This window comes from Pseudophryne corroboree, chromosome 1 (genome assembly GCF_028390025.1).
Source record: "Pseudophryne corroboree isolate aPseCor3 chromosome 1, aPseCor3.hap2, whole genome shotgun sequence".
Lineage (NCBI taxonomy): Eukaryota > Metazoa > Chordata > Amphibia > Anura > Myobatrachidae > Pseudophryne > Pseudophryne corroboree.
Genome location: NC_086444.1, coordinates 378314534 through 378336287, shown reverse-complemented (window position 1 = coordinate 378336287; position 21754 = coordinate 378314534). Strand labels below are relative to the sequence as shown.

The window sequence follows — 21754 nt, the reverse complement described above, 5'->3', positions numbered from 1 at the left end:
CCATAACATAACCCTTATGTAAGCAATAACTATATACAAGTATTGCAAAAGAAGTCCGCACTTAGGACGGGCGCCCAGCATCCACTACGGACTATGAGAAATAGATTTACCGGTGAGTAAAATCTTATTTTCTCTAACGTCCTAGTGGATGCTGGGGACTCCGTAAGGACCATGGGGATTATACCAAAGCTCCCAAACGGGCGGAAGAGTGCGGATGACTCTGCAGCACCGAATGAGCAAACACAAGGTCCTCCTCAGCCAGGGTATCAAACTTGTTGAACTTTGCAAAAGTGTTTGAACCCGACCAAGTAGCTGCTCGGCAAAGCTGTAATGCCGAGACCCCTCGGGCAGCCGCCCAAGAAGAGCCCACCTTCCTTGTGGAATGGGCTTTTACGGATTTTGGAGGCGGCAAGCCAGCCGCAGAATGAGCCTGCTGAATCGTGTTACAGATCCAGCGAGCAATAGTTTGCTTTGAAGCAGGAGCACCCAGCTTGTTGGATGCATACAGGATAAACAGCGAGTCAGGTTTCCTGACTCCAGCCGATCTGGCTACATAAATCTTCAAAGCCCTGACATAATCTAGTAACTTGGAATCCTCCAAGTCACGAGTAGCCGCAGGCACCACAATAGGTTGGTTCACATGAAAAGATGACACCACTTTTGGCAGAAATTGCGGACGAGTCCGTAATTCTTCCCTGTCCATATGGAAAACCAGATAGGGGCTTTTACATGACAAAGCCGCCAATTTTTGACCACTTTCCACGTGAGATATTTTAACTCCACGGTCTTAAGCGGCTCAAACCAGTGAGATTTCAGGAAACGCAACACCACGTTAAGATCCCAAGGTGCCACTGGTGGCACAAAAAAGGGTCTGAATATGCAGCACTCCCTTTACAAACGTCTGAACTTCAGGTAGAGAAGCTAGTTTTTGTATGAAGAAAATGGATCGGGCCGAAATCTGGACGTTAATGGACCCCAATTCTAGGCCCAAAGTCACTCCCGACTGTAGGAAGTGAAGGAAACGGCCCAGCTGGACTTCCTCTGTAGAGGCATTCCTGGCCTCACACCCAGCAACATATTTTCGCCGTATACGGTGATAATGTTTAGCCGTCATGTCCTTCCTAGCCCTTATCAGCGTAGGAATAAGCTCATCCAGAATCCCTCTTTTCTACTAGGATCCGGCGTCCAACCGCCATGCCGTCAAACGCAGCTGCGGTAAGTCTTGGAACATACAAGGTCCCTGCTGCAACAGATCCTGCCCTAGAGGCAGAGGCCATAGGTCCTCTGTGAGCATTTCTTGCAGCTCTGGATACCAAGTCCTTCTTGGCCAATCCGGAACAATGAGTATTGTTCTCACTCCTCTTTTCCTTATGATTCTCAGCACCTTGTGTAAGAGAGGAAAAGGAGGAAACACATAAACCGACTGGAACATCCACGGTGTCACCAGTGCGTCTACAGCTATCGCCTGAGAGTCTCTTGACCTGGCGCAATACCTCTGTAGCTTTTTGTTGAGGCGGGATGCCATCATGTCCACCTGTGGCAGTTCCCACCGACCTACAAGCTGCGCGAAGACTTCTTGATGAAGTCCCCACTCTCCCGGGTGGAGGTCGTGCCTGCTGAGAAAGTCTGCTTCCCAGTTGTCCACTCACGGAATGAACACTGCTGACAGTGCGCTTACGTGATTCTCCGCCCAGCGAAGAATTCTGGTGGCTTCTACCATCGCCACCCTGCTCCTTGTGCCGCCTAGGCGGTTTACATGAGCCACTGCGGTGATATTGTGTGACTGAATCAGAACCGGTTGGCCGCGAAGCAGGGTCTCCGCTTGACTTAGGGCGTTGTATATGGCCCTTAGTTGCAGGATATTGATGTGAAGGCAAGTTTCCTGCCTTGACCACAGCCCTTGGAAATTTCTTCCCTGTGTGACTGCCCCCCACCCTCGGAGGCTTGCATCCGTGGTCACCAGGACCCAGTCCTGAATGCCGAATCTGCGACCTTCGAGAAGGTGAGCACTCTGCAGCCACCACAGGAGAGACACCCTGGCTCTGGGGGATAGGGTGATTAACCGATGCATCTGAAGATGTGATCCGGACCACTTGTCCAGTAAGTCCCATTGGAAGGTCCTCTTATGGAACCTGCCGAAGGGAATGGCCTCGTATGATGCCACCCTCCTTCCCAGGACCCGAGTGCAGTGATGCACTGACACCTGTTTTGGTTTTAATAGATTCCTGACCAGTGTCACGAGCTCCTGAGCTCTCTCTATCGGGAGATAAACCCTTTTCTGGTCTGTGTCTAGGATCATGCCTAGGAGAGGCAGATGAGCTGTAAGAACCAACTGCGACTTTGGAATATATAGAATCCAGCCATGTTGCCGTTACACTTCCTGAGAAAGTGATACGCTGTTCAGCAACTGCTCTCTTGATCTCGCTTTTATGAGGAGATCGTCCAAGTACGTGATAATAGTGACACCTTGCTTCCGCAGGAGCACCACCATTTCCGCCATTACCTTGGTGAATATTCTCAAGGCCGTGGAGAGACCAAACAGCAATGTCTAAAATTGGTAATGACAATCCCGTACCGCAATTCTGAGGTACGCCTGATGAGGTGGATAAATGGGGACATGAAGGTATGCATCCTTTATGTCCCGAGTCACCATAAAATCTCCCCCTTCCAGGCTTGCAATAACCGCTCTTAGCGATTCCATCTTGAACTTGAACCTTTTCAGGTATATGTTCAGGGATTTTAAATTCAATATGGGTCCGACCGAACCGTCTGGTTTAGGGACTACAACATGGTCGAATAATAACCCCCTCCTTGTTGACGGAGTGGAACCTCGACCACCACCTGTTGAAGATACAATTTATGAATTGCAGTTAACACTGTTTCCCTCTCGTGGGGGGAAGCCGGCAGGGCCGTCGGTGAGGGGGCATCTTCTCAAAGTCCAGCTTGTATCCCTGAGACACAATATCTATTGCCCAGGGATCTAACAGGGAGTGAACCCACTTGTGGCTGAACTTACGAAGGCGTGCCCCCACCGGGCCTAGCTCCGCCTGTGGAGCCCCAGCGACATGCGGTGGATCTTTGTAGAGGCCGGGGAGGACTTCTGTTCCTGGGAACTAGCTGTGTTGTGCAGCTTCTTTCCTCTGCCCCCGCCTCTGGCAAGAAAGGACGCACCTCGGACTTTCTTGTTTCTTTATTCGAAAGGCTGCATTTGATAATGTCGTGCTTTCATAGGCTGTGCAGGAATATGAGGCAAAATATCAGAATTACCAGCTATAGCTGTGGAGACCAGGTCCGAGAACCCTTCTCCAAACAATCCTCAGCCTTCCATATGCCTCTTAAGTCGGCATCATCTGTCCATTTTACATTCTACAGGATACGTCAAGCAGAAATCGACATAGCTTTGACTCTAGGACCCAGTATACTCATGTCTCTTTGGGCATGTTTTATATATATATATATATATATATATATATATATATATACCTATCTCTTAAGACAGCATCTTTTTTATATATATATATATATATATATATATATATATATATATATATATATATACATATATATATCTATATGCATACTAGGGTCTCAATCTCTGCTGATAAGGTACCTGTCCACGCTGCCAAAGCGCTATAAACCCATGCCGACACAATCGCAGGTCTGAGTAGTGTACTAGAATGTGCACGCTATCTGCAGGATCCCTGAGAATAGCTAGTGCTACCATCTGTGCAAACGTGACACCCTAGGGGAAGATTCCCATCACATCCTGGCCCTAGTGGGGAAAGGATACTGCCTGAGAATTCTTTGTGGGAAGCTGCAGTCTCTTGTCTGGAGATTCCCGCTCTTTTTCCTCATGAGAGGAGGGAAATTTACCTCAGCTTTCTTCCCCTTAACATGTGTACCCTTGTGTCAGGGACAAATGAGTAATCAGTGATATGCAAATCATCTTTTATTACAATAATCATATATTGAATACCTTTCAGCCATTTTGGCTGTAACTTTGCATTATCGTAGTCGACACTGGAGTCAAACTCCGTGTCAATATCAGTGTTTATTATTTTGGATAGTGAGCATTGTGAGACTCTGAAGGTCTCTGTGACATAGGGACAGACATGGGTAGATTTCCTGTCTGCTCTCTAATCTTTTGTGCAATAAATTCACCTCAGCACTTACACATATCCAAACAGGTGTCGGCGTTGTCAACGGAGACACCCTCTCACACACATATTTGCTCTATCTCCTCCTTAGGGGAGCCTTTTACCTCAGACATGTCGACACACACGTACCGACACACCACACACACAGGGGATGCTCTATTTGAAGACAGTTCCCCCACAAGGCCCTTTGGAGAGACAGAGAGAGAGAGTATGCCAGCACACACCCCAGCGCTATATGACCCAGGAATCACACAGTAACTTAGTGTTAACCCAGTAGCTGCTGTATATATTGTTTTTACGCCAAATTTATGTGCCCCCCTCTCTTTTTCACCCTCTCTATCGTGCTTCTGCAGGGGATAGCCTGGGGAGCTTCCTCTCAGCGGAGCTGTGGAGAGAAAATGGCGCTGGTGAGTGCTGAGGAAGAAGGCCCCGCCCCCCTCAGCGGCGGGCTTCTCCCGCGATTTTGTGTAAAATGAATGGCGGGGGCTCATGCATATAACAGTGTCCAACTGTATATATGCTGCTTTTTGCCAGGAGGTAATCAATTGCTGCCCAGGGCGCCCCCCCCCCTGCGCCCTGCACCCTACAGTGACCGGAGTGTGTGGGTCAGTGTGGGCGCAATGGCGCACAGCTGCAGTGCTGTGCGCTACCTCATATGAAGACAGGAGTCTTCTGCCGCCGATTTTGACGTCTTCTTGCTTCAAGGCGCCGGCTTATGACTTCTGGCTCTGCGAGGGGGACGGCGGCGCGGCTCCGGGAACGGACAACAAGGTCAGGTCCTGTGTTCGATCCCCCTGGAGCTAATGGTGTCCAGTAGCCTAAGAAGCGCAACCTAGCCGCAGTTAGTAGGTTTGCTTCGCTCCCCTCAGTCCCACGTAGCAGAGAGTCTGTTGCCAGCAGAAGTTCTCTGAAAATAAAAAACCTAACTAAAATACTTTCTTATTAGCAAGCTCAGGAGAGCTCACTAAAATGCACCCAGCTCTGTCCGGGCACAGATTCTAACTGAGGTCTGGAGGAGGGGCATAGAGGGAGAAGCCAGTGCACACCAGTAGTACTAAATCTTTCTTAGAGTGCCCAGTCTCCTGCGGAGCCCGTCTATTCCCCATGGTCCTTACGGAGTCCCCAGCATCCACTAGGATGTTAGAGAAAAAAGCAGAGACAGCAATCTGGGAAGGCACAGATTGGTTAGGTCTTTGGTAAAAATTCAAAACTCAATAAATAATACAAATTTGAAATATATGATTATGCCTTTGCTTTAAATATAGCAGATTTATTTCAACAGAATGTATTTAATGAAACCTCTGCCTACCAGCAAAAAGAAACATGTCACAAATAAGAGAGGTCGCATTTACCTCTTCTAGCAGTCGCTGCTTCAGTTCTCGCTCTGTTTCTAGTTTCTGCTGCAAGCTGCGTGCATTCATTTCCAGCATTGCGTGTTTCTTCTCCAGATCATTTAGCTGTGAGATGTAAGAAATAGATGAGGGTTCATATTAAGTGCTCACTTGCACCATTAATGTCTTACTACTCTCATTCTTTCTAATGGTACAAATGATGCCTTGCAGACAGTTTCACACTTTGTCTGGCTTTCAGGCTCTTTGGTAACAAGTATGTACATACTGCTGGACACAGACAAACACATGGACATTGATGCCACTGCAGGTAATGAAAGGGCATCCTTTCCCTTCCATTGCAACTGGCAGGGTGTTTCCTAGGGGTGTGTATAGCGTGACCGCCGGTCACCATACCTCCTCCGGCATCCCGGCTGCGGAGGTGCGAGCATAACAAGTTCCTTCCGACACGAGTGGGAATAGTCCAGGTGGGCGAGATGTAAGGGGAGGTAATGTGACCAGCAGTCTCCTGACATAACTACGTCCCGTTTCGTAGTATGTTTGAGACTGAGGAGAGGGGAAATACTCCACTACACATCAACTTTCTGTGAGGTTCACAATTTGGTAAAAAAATAGATTTCTGCTTTTTCTAGCCATACATCATCTAAGAAGTACATAAACCAGCAGGTGTGCGTACAAATCCAAATAAGGCCCAGTCTCCACATCTCAAGATTGCATTTACAGAATTCACTCCTAAATTACTGAAAGTTATCATTATCAGTGTGCAATTGCCTCCTAAAAGATATATATGCGCTTACTTGCTGGCATGCATAGATCGCATTTGAATAAACCCTTCTTTACTGAACTTTGTCCCTTCCCGCCTCGCTGGTTGAAAGATGTGATATATACAAAAATGTGTGGCTCTGCCCAGCCGCATCTCATTCACTTTAGAGCATGTGCAGAGCAAATTTCTGCAAGACATACTGCGTAACTACTGTACTACTCTGAATAACATCTGTAAAAATTTGTGAACTTTTGTAATGCTATACTGACCTTATCGGACAGGCTTTCTGTCTTGAGTTTTTGATCCTTCAGTGCTTGCTGAAGAGCTAAAATGTCTGCTTTGTGTTCTTTAACTGCCAGTTCCACCATTTGCCGAGATTCAGTGCCGCGTTGATCAGCACGAACTCTATATTTAAATTAAAGCCAGAAAATTAAATCATATAAATATATATATTTAATAAAAAAAAACCCCAGAACAAAACAGGTTTAATGTAAGCTGCTTAAGGCATAAAAACATTCACCTTTCAATGTAAGGAAAGCCTTCAGAAAAGATAAGAATTCTAGATAAGCACATACAAAGCTACAAGTTCCTTGAGATAGTGACATGCAGTCATATTAAATGTTGTGCTGTAACGGAAGGCACACTGTTCCCTCAATACATTGGTGGACACTATAATGCGGACAAAGAGTCACTATTAAAACTTTAGCACTTCAAAACTCTGTAAGCTGATTTTGCTCCTCCATCTTCTATTTCCCATCATGCAGAGAACTCCACGATAATCCAAAAGGACAGAATGAGACAAAAAAAAAAAAAAAAACAGAGAGAAACACCACCACTGAAATAAAGCTGGCTAGAATGACTAGGGAAACTAGAACATAAACGTGTGGGAGCCTAGTGTCCCCCAGTAGCTTTATGATATAATGTAATATATTTACTTTAGTCATTCAACCAGCTGGGGGATAGTGGTTCTTTTCTGGTTCATTTCCAACATAAGGTACATACAGTGAGAGGGTATCCCGCACCAAGAGCAATAAGTATGTACATAATTCTACAGATCATATTTAACAAAAATGTAAAGATCATCTATACACTGATGTAAACTGTATGTGCTACCTACTAATTCAGATATATGTACAAAACTAATGAACATGAATCAGTATATCATAGATGCACTCAATGTCTTCTTCACATTTATTTTAAAATCTGTTTTTATTAGATATACTTAAAACAGAGGTATCAGAAATTATCATACACACATAATGCTATTTATTGCTCACTTTTTACAAACAGTATTTAATTGCAGATCTACTGTATACCCTATAAGAGGGCTGATTAAAGCGAAGAATTGAAGGGGGGAAAAAGCATCTATAAAGAAATAATGTGGTAGAAAAAGTAGATATTAATATTAAATAAAAACTTCAATAAAAACAATAAAGGTTTCAATAAAAACAAGGCTGTGCACTGTTCTGGTTCACAGATACTGTGATCAAATTAATGTGTTTATAAGATGTAAAGTTAATCTTTAATTTTCAACACTATATCTATATTATTACCTTTTATTAATATGGCACCACAAGGGACATTAGGTAGCGACAGCGGAACGGGCACCAAACGGTCTTTTCAGACTCCCAGGATGCAATGGCCCAGCCCTTATGTCCCCGCCTCAGGAAATTAATATTTTTGTTTTGTGCGGCAGGAGCCGGACCACTGGAAAACGGTGTGGCTGTATTTTTTTGAAGGCACAAGCTTTATTATGTTAAATAGTCTTTTCTTTTTTTGAGTGAACTGTCTGTGCGTTTTAGACGCATATATTAAAGAGTCACTCCAACAACTCTCCGTCAGGTCGCGACAACAGTTACAGTACCTCCGTGTAAACACTGCTGTTTCGGCAGGCACCAGCTGGATGTACAAGCAAGTCCATACTGATGATCCTAGGCTGCAGCCAGATAACGGGGAGAAGGTAAGGCGTCTTTTTCCGATTAGCGGTTTAAGACGCACATGACGCAGCTTTACTGTCTCGTGTGGAGACTACCGGACAGTCGCTGATGCGGCTGCCACCGTGGGTGCCCCAGGGTTAGGCCTCAGGGATCATAGGTTCTGGGAATAATAGACATCACGATCCCTGGGGTTGATGTCAGCAGTGGAGAGTAAAACGCTCCCCTAGTCGTCCCTCCCCCCAGTTCATAACCAGTTTCCCACCATGAACTGATTTTTCTGAATAGGTCTAAGACGCTTTTATATTGCAGTCAGTTAGAGCTGCTGTGCGGCTGTGTTCTATGGTGCGTCTGTGTCCTCTCAGCCGTTTGTTATCGGCATGGTCGAATATGGAAGTGGGGTTTAAGTCCCCCTGCATCCCGCTCTACCGAGGCAGGTGATACAGCACTGAGTTCCTACCTAGCCTAGCGGTAATAAGTAGTTTAATAAGTGCCTGATGCAAATGAGCGTTTGTGAACATTTACTGCTGTATTATTTGTTGTGCGTCTGAAGACGCTATTGCTCCGGTTATAAGGTAAATGCATATGTTTTCCTACCTACTTTAATGTATTGTGAAGTTGACAATGTGCTCATTTTGCAAATGTATACTAATGCAATTTATGTGACTGATTGCTAGTGTGGCTGCTGACTTTGTACTTTATTTCTGTCAGTTTTGCTTTTTCTCTTGAGTCTGATCCTCAATGCCGGTGCAAAGCAGGGTGGGATCTGATTGTACTTCACTTTAAAAATGTTATAAAGTGAGGACTGTCACATTGATACACAGTCATACACTGTGTGTGTGTGATAAATTGTTGCTATGTCCAAGAAAGGCAAGGGTGAAGAAGCACCTATATTAGTAACATGTTTGTCCTGAAAAGCTGGGTTAACCTCCCAGGACCTGGTACAAAATGGGTTATGTACAAATTGTTATGATTTCCATAAAGGTCTTCTTAATAAATTTGCTTCAAGCCAGGTACCTGTTCAATTAAAGGAACTTCCTTTGGCATCTTTTAGCACAAACGCAATTAAGCTAAGCAAATGGCGCAAGCTACCTTACCAGGTATGGGGTACCCATTTAAGGCTAGGGCCACACATAGCGAACAAGCAGGTCCCGCTGAAAGGGACCCGCTTGGCCAGGAGGGGGGATTTTAATAGCACACAGTGCGGCACAGCCTTGAAATCCCGTCGCCCTGCCATCCAGCTCAACCACAGCATGCTGCGTTTGGATCCGGCGGTGGCGGGACTGCAGCACATGTGTGGGCGCCTGCATAGGCATTCCCCTTTCGGCCAAGCGGGTCCCGCTAAACAGGACCCGCTTGGCCGCTATGTGTGGCTGTAGCCTATCCCTTACATGCAACATTCCCCCTGGATCATGCTGCATCCAATTCAGGATTTAGTTCAAACCTCGGCTGCCGTTCAACAAAAGCAGGCTGACCGGCTCGAGGATTTAAATTCAGACAGACATGGCGCAACATCTTCACAATCTACACATTTTTCAGATTCAGAGGACACTTCAGATGAGGAAGCTGGATCTTCTCATTCTGATTGTGCATATAGAGATGAGGAACATAATACCTCAGTAGATATTCTTGAGGTTAATTCAGGCAGTAAAATTCATTCTGTTTTTAGAGGAGGCAGTAGAGCCTGTGTTAAAATCTAAGGCTCCTGTGTTTAAACATCCAAAAAATTGTTAAGGCAGAATTTCCTCTAATTCAGATCAGATGACAAATTATGCAAGTGGCATGGGTTACACCCAGTAAGAAATTTAAGATTCCTAAGAAATTGAGTTCTTATTATCATCTACCTGGTGTGGGCTGTTTAAAAAGGGAACTTCCTCCCAATGTAGATGCGCATGTAGTTCGGCTAGTGCGCAAATCTACATGAACTCTGCCTCCAACATCATTAAATGATGTAACAGCCAGAAAGATTTATGGTTTTCTTAAAACTATTTTTTTCCTGACAGCGGCAGTTACTAGCCCAGCCATGGCCACAGCTTGGGTGGCTAAAGCAGTGGCAGGCTGGGCAGAAGCGTTGGAAGATGATCCTTCTATGGCAACTAAATAACAATTATCCTATATTGCATACATAAAACAGGCTGCTGCTTTTATGGAGGAAACAGCCCTATATATGGGTATAGTAGTTTCCCAAGCATCAACTTCCTCAGTAGCAGCTCTCAGAGCTGTTTGGTTACGTTCATGGAAAGCTGACTCAGAATCCAAGAAGGTTCTGGAATCCCTGCCTTTAGTGGGTAATATTTTGGTTGGTACAGAATTAGACAATATTCGTGTCTGAAGCAGACTCCAAAAAAAGTGAAGTTTCCTTCGTCATACTGTATAAAGCTAAACCCAGATTTCCAGTCCTTTCAGACCCAAAGGAAAGCAAAGGGAAAGGTTTACAGCAAACAGTCTCATACAGATAAATCTGGTAAAAACGCCCGGCTTCTAAACCAGAAGACAAGCAGTCGGCCTGATGGCACGGGCCTCCACCTAGGGGACCCCAGGGTGGGAGGCCAACGTCTTCTATTTGCACAGGTTTGGCAGCAGTCCACCACAGATACCTGGGTGCAAGAAGTGGTGTCTCATGGTTACGTTTTCTCCTTCAAGATACAACCCCCTTAGAAATTCTTCTGTACCAGCCCGTCTCCAGTGGTAACGAAGGCCAGTGCCCTACAAGATGCAGTTCAGAAGTTGCTGCAATCAGAAGTAAAAGTACCATTCCAATCAGGGCAGAGGGGATGCGGTTTCTATTCAAACCTGTTCCTAGTTCAAAAACAAAATGGGTCCTACCGGCCCATTCTCAATCTCAAAGCTTTATTTATTTATTATTTATTTATTAACAGTTTCTTATATAGAGCAGCATATTCCGTTGCGCTTTACAATTAGAGCAACAGTAATAGAACAAAACTGGGTAAAAACAGACACACAGAGGTAGGAAGGCCCTGCTCGCAAGCTTACAATCTATAGGGAAATAGGCATAGATACACAAGGATAGATGCTATCTATTGCATAATGGTCCACCAGATTGCTAGGTTCTTAATGGGTTGTATGATAATACCCCGCAATGTTGGCCAAGTGTCAGGAGGGTGTGAGAGTAAAGAAAGACAAGATACGTGATGTTATATATACTGTACAGAGAGGATGTAATTAGATAGGGAAGCACTGAAGGTTATGTGGGTGGGTCTGGAATTTTTAGGCTTGTCTGAAGAGGTGAGTTTTCAGGAAACGTTTAAAGGTTTGGAGACTAGAGGCGAGTCTTATTGTGCGTGGGAGGGCATTCCACAGAGTGGGTGAAGCCCGGATATAGTCCTGTAATTTTGAGTGTGAACAAGTAATGCGTGTGGATGAGAGACATAGATCTTGTGCAGAGCGGAGATGTCGGGTAGGGAGATATTTTGAGATGAGTGAAGAGATGTATGTTGGTGCAGTTTGGTTAATAGCCTCGTATGTCAGTAAAAGTATTTTAGATTTAATACGGTAGAATACCGGTAACCAATGGAGGGACTGACAGAGCGGATCTGCAGACGAAGAACGTCTAGCTAGGAAGATTAGTCTCGCAGCTGCATTCAAAATGGATTGTAGTGGTGAGAGCCTATGTTTGGGAAGACCGGTCAGGAGACTATTACAATAATCAATGCGGGAGATGATGAGAGCATGGATTAAAGTTTTTGCTGTGTCTTGTGTAAGATATGGTCGTATTTTGGATATGTTTCTTAGATGTATGCAACATGATCTTGAGACAGATTGAATGTGGGGAACAAAGGACAGTTCAGAGTCAAGAATGACACCTAGGCAGCGAGCTTGTGGGGTAGGGATGATTGCCGAGTTCTCAACAGTGATAGAGATATCTGGTTGGAAACTACTATTAGCTGGTGGAAATATAATTAATTCTGTTTTGGAAATATTAATTTTGAAGTGGCGAGATGTCATCCAAGATGAAATGGCAGAAAGGCATTCAGTGACACGGCCCAATACAGATGGTGACAAATCAGGGGAGGATAGGTAGATTTGAGTATCATCCGCATACAGATGGTACTGAAATCCGAAAGAGTTGATTAGTTTGCCAAGAGATGTGGTATAGATAGAGAAAAGCAGAGGACCTAAGACTGAGCCTTGCGGTACTCCAACTGAGAGAGGTAGCGAAGAAGAGGTGGAATCAGAGAAACGAACACTGAAGGAGCGATTTGATAGGTAGGATGAGAACCAAGAAAGGGCTGTGTCCTTAATACCTAGGGATTGTAGTGTTTGTATGAGAAGAGAGTGGTCAACAGTGTCAAAAGCAGCAGATCAAGGAGAATAAGTAGAGAGTAATTTCCTTTAGATTTAGCAGTGACCAAATCATTCACTACCTTAGTCAGTGCTGTCTCTGTGGAGTGTTGGGCACGAAATCCAGTAGGCTGTGTGAGTTAAGAAAGTGTGTGAGGCGAGTGTAGGCAAGTCTCTCAAGTAGCTTGGAGGGGCATGAGAGCTGAGAGATGGGGCGGTAATTGAGAGAGTGTTCGGGTCAGAGTTTTGATTTTTCAGAATGGGAGTAATCACTGCATGCTTGTATAGAGAAGGAAAGATACCAGTAGACAGAGAGATTACAGATTTTCGTTAAGGTTGGGATGAGCACAGCAGACAGAGCTTTACTAATTTGTGAGGGTATAGAGTCAAAGGGAGAGGTATTAGAGTAGGCAGATGAAAAGAGTGCAGATACTTCATCTTCATTTGTAGGATCAAAGGAAGAGAAGGTGTTAGGGGGTTCAGGAAGGGAATTGAGCAAGTCACTTGCTGTGGAAGAGCATACCATTTCATTTCATATCTTGTCAATCTTGTCCTTGAAATAGGAAGCAAGATCTTGCACACTGACAGTGGCTGGTGGGTTGGGTGAGGGAGAGACAAGAAGTGATTTAAATGTAATAAAAAGTCGCTTGGTGTTAGAGGCTTGAGCAGAGAAGAGAAATTGAAAATATGTTTGTTTGGCAGTGTCCAGAGCATTACGATAAGAGTGGTAGGTGGTCTTATATGTGAGAAAGTCACTTGAACTACGAGATTTACGCCACTGGCGTTCTACTTTAAGTGAGAGTTTTTGTAAGTGTCTAGTGTATTTAGAGTGCCACGGTTGACATCTAAGTCTACGTGGAGTGTGATGAGTAGCTGGAGCCACTTCATCAACTGCTGTTTCTAGAGTTTCGTTAAGGTGTTACACAGCAGTCTCAGGAAAGGTGAATGTAGAAATTGGTGAGAGCAGTGGTTGCAGAGAGGTAGATAGTTGTTGAAAATTAATAGCGTTAACATTTCTGCGGGTTAGAGGTGTCTTTGTAGACTTTAGGGACATTGAGTTTGAAGTAATGGAGGAGAGCATGCAGGTGATAAGGTTGTGATTTGAGAGAGGGAAAGGAGTGTTAGTGAGTTCAGAAACAGAGCATAGTCTGGTGAATACAAGATCAAGGCAGTGGCCCTCCTGATGAGTAGGGGAGTCAGTCCATTGGGAGAGGCCAAGAGAGGTTAGAGAGAGTAGTTTAGAGGCATGGGGAGATTGTGGACTGTCAATAGAGAGATTGAAATCACCCATAATGATGGTGGAGATGTCAAAGGATAGAAAGTAAGGGAGCCAAGCAGAAAAATCTTCGAGAAACTTTTTGGGTTGCCCAGGTGGGCGATAGATAGCTGCAACACGCAGAGAGAAAGGGGTGAAAATCCTAATAGAGTGTACTTCAAATTATGTAAATGTGAGTGAGGAAACAGGTGGTGAAACGATGTGCGTGTAAGATTTGGACAGTAATATTCCAACACCACCTCCTTTAATGTTACCAGGCCTGGGGGTGTGTGTGAAGTGGAGGCCACCATGTGACAGTGCTGCAGGGGAGGCCGTGTCCGATTGTGTGAGCCATGTTTCTGTTATGGCTAGCATACTGATTTTTTTTGCTATGAAAAGGTCACAAATAGATGTTAATTTGTTACAAAAGAGCGTGCATTCCATAAAGCACATTTTAGTGACTTGGAGGGAGATGGGAGACATGTGATGTTGATAAGGTTTGTTGGATTTATATTCCGTTGTGAATCATCTGAATGTGAGCGTGGTATGTGGCTTTGAACAAACATATTTGGGTGCCTCGATTCCATATGGAAACCTTGCGTTCCATTAACCTGGCAATGGAGTCGGGGGATTTTATGGTATCCCTGGATATTCAGGATGCTTACCTACCATGTACTTCTACCACCTTCCCATCAGTACTGTCTCAGGTTCGCTATACTCCAGCATAATTTCCTGTTCCAGGCACTACCCTTTGGACTGGCTACAGCTCCAAGGATATTTACCAAAATTATGCTGGTTATGGCAGCTTATTTTCGTTGTCAAAGATTAAAGATTTATCCATATCTAGATGACTTGTTAATCCTAGCTCAGTCCCAGGAAACTCTGCAATGCCATCTTCAAATGACAACAGTCTGCCTACAGACTCACAACTTGCTCATAAATTGGACAAAGACCTCCTGAGTCCAGTCACAACGAATGATGCATCTAGGGGCTGTATTGGATACCAGTCTTCAGGCAATCTTTCTACCGCTGAAGAAAATATCCACAATAAAAATGAGGATTGAAGGGATGCTACACAGCCGGAGATAATCCATCCATGCAGGAATGCGAGTTCTGAGGTACATTCGACATGGTAGAATATGCTCAGTTCCATTCAAGACCCCTTCAACATCTGATTCTCTCCAAATGGAACGGACAGCATCAGACGATAAAAACTCAGGAAGTGCACTGGTCATTAGCCTGGTGGCTACAGACATCCCATCCGGACATAGGTCGTCCCTTTTGGATCTAAGATTGGAAGGCTCTGACAACAGACGCCAGTCTTCAAAGTTGGGGAGCTGTGAAAGAACAGTACTCTTTTCCAGGAACGCTGGGCCAGGGAAGAAAGTTGCCTGCCAAACAACATTCTGGAACTTTGAGCCATATACATGGCACTTACCCAGGCAAAAGATATTCTTCACGGCAAGCCTATTCAGATTAGCTCAGGCAATGCCACGGTGGTAATGTACCTCAATCACCAAGGAGACACTCACAGTGAAAGGGCAATGAAGGAAGTAAGCAGCACGTTAAAGTGGGCAGAACTTCATCATCCAGCCGTGTCAGCAAAATTACACCAGGAGTCCTAAATTAGGAAGTGGACTTTCTCAGCCGATACAACATTCATGCAAGCAAATGGGCCTTACACCCAGAAGTTTTTCAGATTCTGATAAACAAATGGGGACTGCCGGAAGTGGATCTCATGGCCTCTCGTCAGAACAAAGTACCCGCATACGAGTCAAGAACAAAGGATCCCAAAGCGATCTTTGTGGATGCTCTATCAGCAAGATGGAATTTTCATTTGGCATACGAGTTTCCACAAATTTCTCTGGTGCCCAGGGTGAGTCGAAAATAGGATTTAAATACCTACCGGTAAATCCTTTTCTCTTAGTCCATAAGGGATACTGGGGATCACTTAGTACAATGGGGTATAGATGTGGTCCAAAGGAGCCGATGCACTTTAAATTTCTTCAACTGGGTGTGCTGGCTCCTCCCCACTATGCCCCCTCCTACAGCCAGTATAGGTAAAACAGTGCCTGAAGGAGAATGGACATACTTGAGAGAAGGAATAGAACAATAGTGAGTGGTGAGATTCACACACCAGCACACCAACAACATAAAACGACCAGCAATGGCTGGTAACAAACCGCAATAGCTAAACAGGTAAAGTTCTTGAAAAGAAGGCGGGCACCCAGTATCCCTTATGGACTATGAGAAAAGGATTTACCGGTAGGTTTTAAAAACCTATTTTCTCTAGCATCCATAAGGGATACTGGGGATCATTTAGTACGATGGGGATGTCCGAAAGTTTCCAGAACTGGTGGGAAAGTGCGGGGGCATCTGCAGCACCACCTGCCCAAACGGTATCCTCTTTGGCCAGGGTATCAAACTTGTAGGACTTCACAAAGGTGTTCTTCCCCAACCAGGTAGAAGCTCAGTATCGTTGCAAAGCCGAGACTCCACAGGCAGCCGCCCAGGAAGACCCCACTGATCTTATAGAGTGGGCCTTCAGAGACTGTGGAATAGGTAAAGCTGCCGACACATAAGCTTGTTGGATAGTAAGCCTAAGCAAACGAGCAATGGACTGCTTAGAAGCAGGGCAACCCTTTTTGTGTGCATCAATGAGCATGAACAGGGAATCCGTCTTTCTGATCCGAGCCATTCTCTTGATATATATCTTCAAGGCTCGCACAGCATCCAATGCCTACGGAGAAGCAGAAGTGCCAAAACTTGACGGAACCACAATAGGTTGTTTCAAGTGGAATGCAGAGACAACCTTCGGCAGAAACTGTTGCCTAGTCCTGAGCTCAGCTCTGTCCTTGTAAAAGACCAAGTATGGACTTTTACACGAAAGGGCCCCCAATTTTGAGATATGCCTAGCAGAAGCCAGGGCCAACAACATCACCGTCTTCCACGTGAGGTACTTGTCTTCTACAGTCATCAGAGGTTCAAACCAGGTGGACTGTAGAAATTCCAACACTACGTTCAAATTCCAGGGTGCCGAAGGCGGCACAAAAGGAGGTTGTATGTGAAGTACCCCTTGCAAAAAGGTCTGAACTTCTGCCAATTTCTTCTTGAAGAAAATTGAGAGAGCTGAATTCTGGACCTTAATGGCACCCAGACGTAAGCCCTTATCCACACCAGCCTTCAGGAAACGTAAGAAATGTCCCAAGTGGAACTCGGTGGATACGTGCATTCTACGCACCAAGAGATATATCTTCTCCAGATATGTTTGTGTTTTGACGTCACAGGCTTTCTGACCTGAACCATGGTAGCAATAACCTTTTTGAAAAGGCCTTTTTGAGCTAGGAAGTTCCGCTCAACCTCTATGCTGTCAAATGAAGTCGCCGTAAGTCCGGGTAGATGAACGGTTCTTGTTGAAGAAGATCTCGTTTCAGTGGCAGAGGCCAAGTGTCTTTGAGGGACATGTCCAGAAGATCTGCATACCACGCCTTCTAAGGCCAGTACGGGGCAATCAGGATTGCCTAGACGCTTTGATTCCTGATTCGTGTTAGCAACCTCGGGAGCAATGGAATCGGAGGAAACAGACCAGCTGGTAAGGCCAAGGCGACGTCAGTGCATCTACTGCCCTCGCCTGAGGGTTCCTGGTTCGTAAGCAATACCAGCAAAGCTTCTTGTTGAGTCGAGAAGCCATCATGTCTGTTTGCGGACAGCCCCACCGGTTGATGATCTGCTGAAACACCTGATGGTGGAGACCCCACTCTCCCGGGTGGAGATCGTGACGACTGAGGAAGTCCGCTTCCCAAGAATGAAGACTGCGGACATTACTCTTGCATTTTTTTCTGTCCAGAGGAGTATCTTTGACACTTCTCGATCCAATCCTGAATCCCGAAACTTCGACCTTCCAGTAGGTTTCAAGACTATAGCCACCACAAGAGGGAAATCCTGGCCTGAGGTGACAGCCGTATTATCCGGTGCATCTGAAGATGTGAACCGGACCACTTGCGCAGTAGATACAATTGAAATGTTCTGGCATGGAACCTCCCGTACTGGATCGCCTCGTATGAGGCTACCATTTTCCCCAACAATCTTATGCAAAGATGGATGGATATTCCAGTAGGTCGTAGAACCATTTGGACCATCTCATGGAGTGTTCTCGCTTTGTCCTCAAGGAGAAACACTTTCTGAGCCACAGTATCCAGTAACATTCCCAGGAACAGAAGCCGCTGAGTTGGCTCCAGGTGGGACTTCTGGAAATTGAGGATCCATCCATGGTGTGACAGACGTTGAATAGTGCGATCTATATGGAGCAATAAAAGCTCTCTGGATCTCGCTTTTATCAAGAGATCGTCCAGATAAGGGACAATAATGACCCCCTGGACCCGGAGTTGGAACATCATCTCCGCCATCACCTTCGTGAAGACCCTCGGAGCTGTGGACAGACCGAAGGGTAGCACCTGGAACTGGTAGTGATCTTTCAGCAGGGCAACCCGTAGGTAAGCCTGGTGAGGCGGCCAAATCGGGATATGGAGATAGGCGTCTCTTATACTCAACGAGACCATGAACTCCTGTTCTTCCAGACCCGCAATCACTGCTCACAAGGATTCCATATTGAACTTGAAAACCTTTAGGAAAGGGTTCAAGGACTCAGAATGGGCCTTACCGAACCGTCTGGTTGTCGGTACCACAAACCGGTTGGTGAAGTAACCCTTTCCCTGTTGTTGTAGTAGCACTGGAACAATGACTTGGGACTGGGCCAACTTTAAGATGGACTGTTGCAGCGTAACTTGTGCATCCTCCAAAGCTGATAAGCTTGATTTGAAAAATCGTTGGGGAGGAGTGCAGTCGAACTCCAGCTTGTAGCCCTGAGAAACGAGGTCCTTTACCCAGGCATCCTGGCAGGAGCTTTCCCAGACGCGGCTGAAGTTACGCAGTCGAGCTCCCACCTTGAGATCCCCTCTGGTGCCTCTAGTCGCACTGGAGGCACCTCTGGCCCTAGATCAAAATTTGTTAGAACAAAAGGACTGGGCAGATTGCCTGGGTAGGGACGTCTAGCCTGCGGGGCCCCAAAGGGGAGAACATGGATTTTCCGTAGAAAATTTTGAAATCCACATAACCAACTCAACCCCCGAACAGCCACTCCCCGGAGTAGGGGAGAGACTCCACACTGCGCTTGGAATCTGTGTCCACTATCCACTGACGCAGCCATAGGGCTCTGCGCGCTGACACTGCCATGGCAGTAGTCCTAGCATTAAGAGCACCTATTTCCTTGAGAGAATCACACAGGACACATGCAGTGTCTCGGATGTGTCTTATGACGGTCACTGTAGTAACCCACCAAGACCCTCCTGAAATGAGTCGCCCATGGCATGTGTCATCCGGCAACCCGCTATCACAGGTCTTTGTGATACGCCAGCCGCTGTGTAAGTAGACTTTAGTGTAGTTACTATTTTTCTATCACCAGGGTCCTTCAATGTAAAGGAGCCCCGAGCTGGCAGTACCACCTTTTCGGACAGGCTGGATACTGATACGCCCACAGCTGGGGAATCTTCCCAATGCTTCCTAACCTCAGAGGCAAATGGGTAAGTGCGCAAGAAACTTTTTGTCACCTGATATTTTTCATCAGAATTTTTCCAGGCTTGCTTAAACATGTCATCTAGTTCCGGAGAATCAGGAAGTGTGACACTGAGTTTTTTCTGTGCTGAGAAAAATGACTGCGGTGCTACAGTGTCTTCTAAAGGGATTTTTAATACATCCCTGATAGCCAGTATGAGGGGCTCAATACCCTGTGCAGCAGTTGAATCTTCAGTAATAGGATCCAATTCCTCCCCTTCCTCAAAATCTGAGAGTAAATCAGGCAGTCCACGTTTATGTGGCACTGAACTAGGGAGGGGTTTGTTCATCATCTGCCTTTGCAGATAGGTCTGCAGCCTGCTGCAGCTGTTGTGTCTTCTGAGTATTAGCAGTGTGTTGTGATGACATATCTGCCATCATAGTTTTTACGGCACCTAGCCAGGATGGCTCCTGACCCTCCCCTCCAGCCTCCTCACTAACTTGGGAGGATTGGCTGTATTGTTCACGAGAGGGAACCAGCCGTAGAGGGAGAGAATCTGGTGTGATACACACTGCATAACTGGTGTTTGACCATGTTTACAGGAGACAACACACACAAGTATTAGAATAGCAAGCCTGCCTTACTGTGAGGAGGAGACACAGAATTAGAGGACAGCACACCCAACATTGTGAGACTGCAAGCTGTATCTTTACAGATATCACAGTGAAACACCGGATTACTGTCCTTTTCAGGACACTGTATAGTGTACAATAGCGTCTCTCCCCTTTATTTACACCCCTGTACCAGTTTCCTGAGTATATGCGAGTGTCTGGTGGAGCTGTGTGTCTTTGCCACTGCAGCTGGAAGGCGCCAAAACGACGTTGGTCCCGCTCTGACTAAGCGCCGCCCCCTGTAATGGCGCCGGAGCTATGCATTTATACTGGCAATGTCTCCAATACAGTGTAAAAGATCACATAAATGCTAGTTTTCACTACCGCTACCAGTGTACACAGGGGGGCTATAGTGGATCCTCCCAGTGAACCGGGGAACCCCCTAGCAGGCCCCCGATTTGTATTCACCACTCTTCTCACCTTCAGGCTATGTAAGGGGTGTAAGTGCACCGGCTCCTTTGGACCCCATCTATACACCATCGTACCAAGTGATCCCCAGTATCCCTTATGGATGCTAGAGAAAATTCAAACAGGAAGGGGATGCCGTGATATTAATAGCTCTGTCGTGGCCCAGAAAAAAATTGGTACACATACCTGAGGAGGCTGTCCACAAATAGTCCATTCCTACTGCCTCAACGTCCAGATCTACTGATTCAGGGTCCTTGTCTTTACAAACAACTGGATCGACAGTCTTTTAAGGCGTGGCTCTTGAAACATCTGTCCTAAAAGCGAAAGGCTTCTAGCAAGAGGTAATCCAGACGGGATCCGGTCTCTAGGTCGACAGTGTCTAGATCGACCACAATTGGGAACGGTATCCTGTGCAGAGGGCAGCGCGAGCCATGCGATGGGACACGGTGCACTAACTGGGGTTCCCCGTCACTCTACGAAGAAAATGACACCAAAAAAAGTCGATCTTTTTCCATGTCGACCTAGAGTCCCTGTCGACCTAAAAGCCATGTTGACTTACTTACTGTCGACTAATAGTGGTCGACCTAGACACTGTCAACCTAAGTCCATTCTATCTAACATACCACACCCATCCAGACAAGGCTTAAAGCAAAGAAACCATCCTCGACTCGCATCTATTACTGGATATGGCATACATATTTTCAAAGGTGTGCTCCCAAGAAATTTCATATAGAATCTTATACAGTTTCAAGAATTCTAGCTTTTCTTCAAGCAGGAAGGTATCCGCCTAGCTTCCTTGAAGGAACAATTGTTGGCATTAACTGTACGGTTTCAAAAGAAAATTGCAAATCTACAAGATGTTCACACCTTTTCCAAGGAATGCTTCACATTCAACCTCCTTTTGTTCCCCCCACAGCTTCCTGGGACCTAGATCTAGTTCTCAGGGTACTTCAAATTGCCCCATTTGAACCACTAAATAGTGTGGATCTCAAATGGTTAACAGCTAAAGTGTTGTTTCTTCTGGCAATTTCTTCAGCTAGAAGAGTATCAGATTTAGGGGCGCTATTGTGTCGTCCTCCATTTCCGGTATTTCATCCAGAACTAAATCTGGATATCTTCCTAAGGTGGTCTCTAAGTTCCACCTTAATTAAGAAGTTGTAGTTCCGGATTTTCAGGTACTCTCTGCGGGAGATGCATCATTGGACGTAATTCGTGCTCTAAGGATCTGCGTGGATCGTACCACTGCCATCAGAATGACAGACACTCTCTTCGTCCTGTACGGATTTCACAAGAGAGGATGGCTTGCCAATAAGTAAACACTGGCTAGATGGCTTTGGATGACTATGTCAGAAGCATACTCTCAA

The 21754-nt window shown here is 45.7% G+C and overlaps 1 protein-coding gene across 6 annotated transcripts in view; it reads right to left on the bottom strand.

The window, feature by feature from the left end:
- Positions 1-21754, bottom strand: part of CIT (citron rho-interacting serine/threonine kinase) — a 541532-nt gene that overhangs the window by 138770 nt on the left and 381008 nt on the right. For all 6 annotated transcript variants that reach the window (XM_063913147.1, XM_063913146.1, XM_063913148.1 and 3 more), the window contains 2 exons: positions 6539-6674; positions 5510-5614 (listed from right to left, as the gene is read on the bottom strand). In XM_063913147.1, the coding sequence (XP_063769217.1) occupies positions 5510-5614; positions 6539-6674 (241 nt within the window). The remainder of the gene's footprint in view (positions 1-5509; positions 5615-6538; positions 6675-21754) is intronic.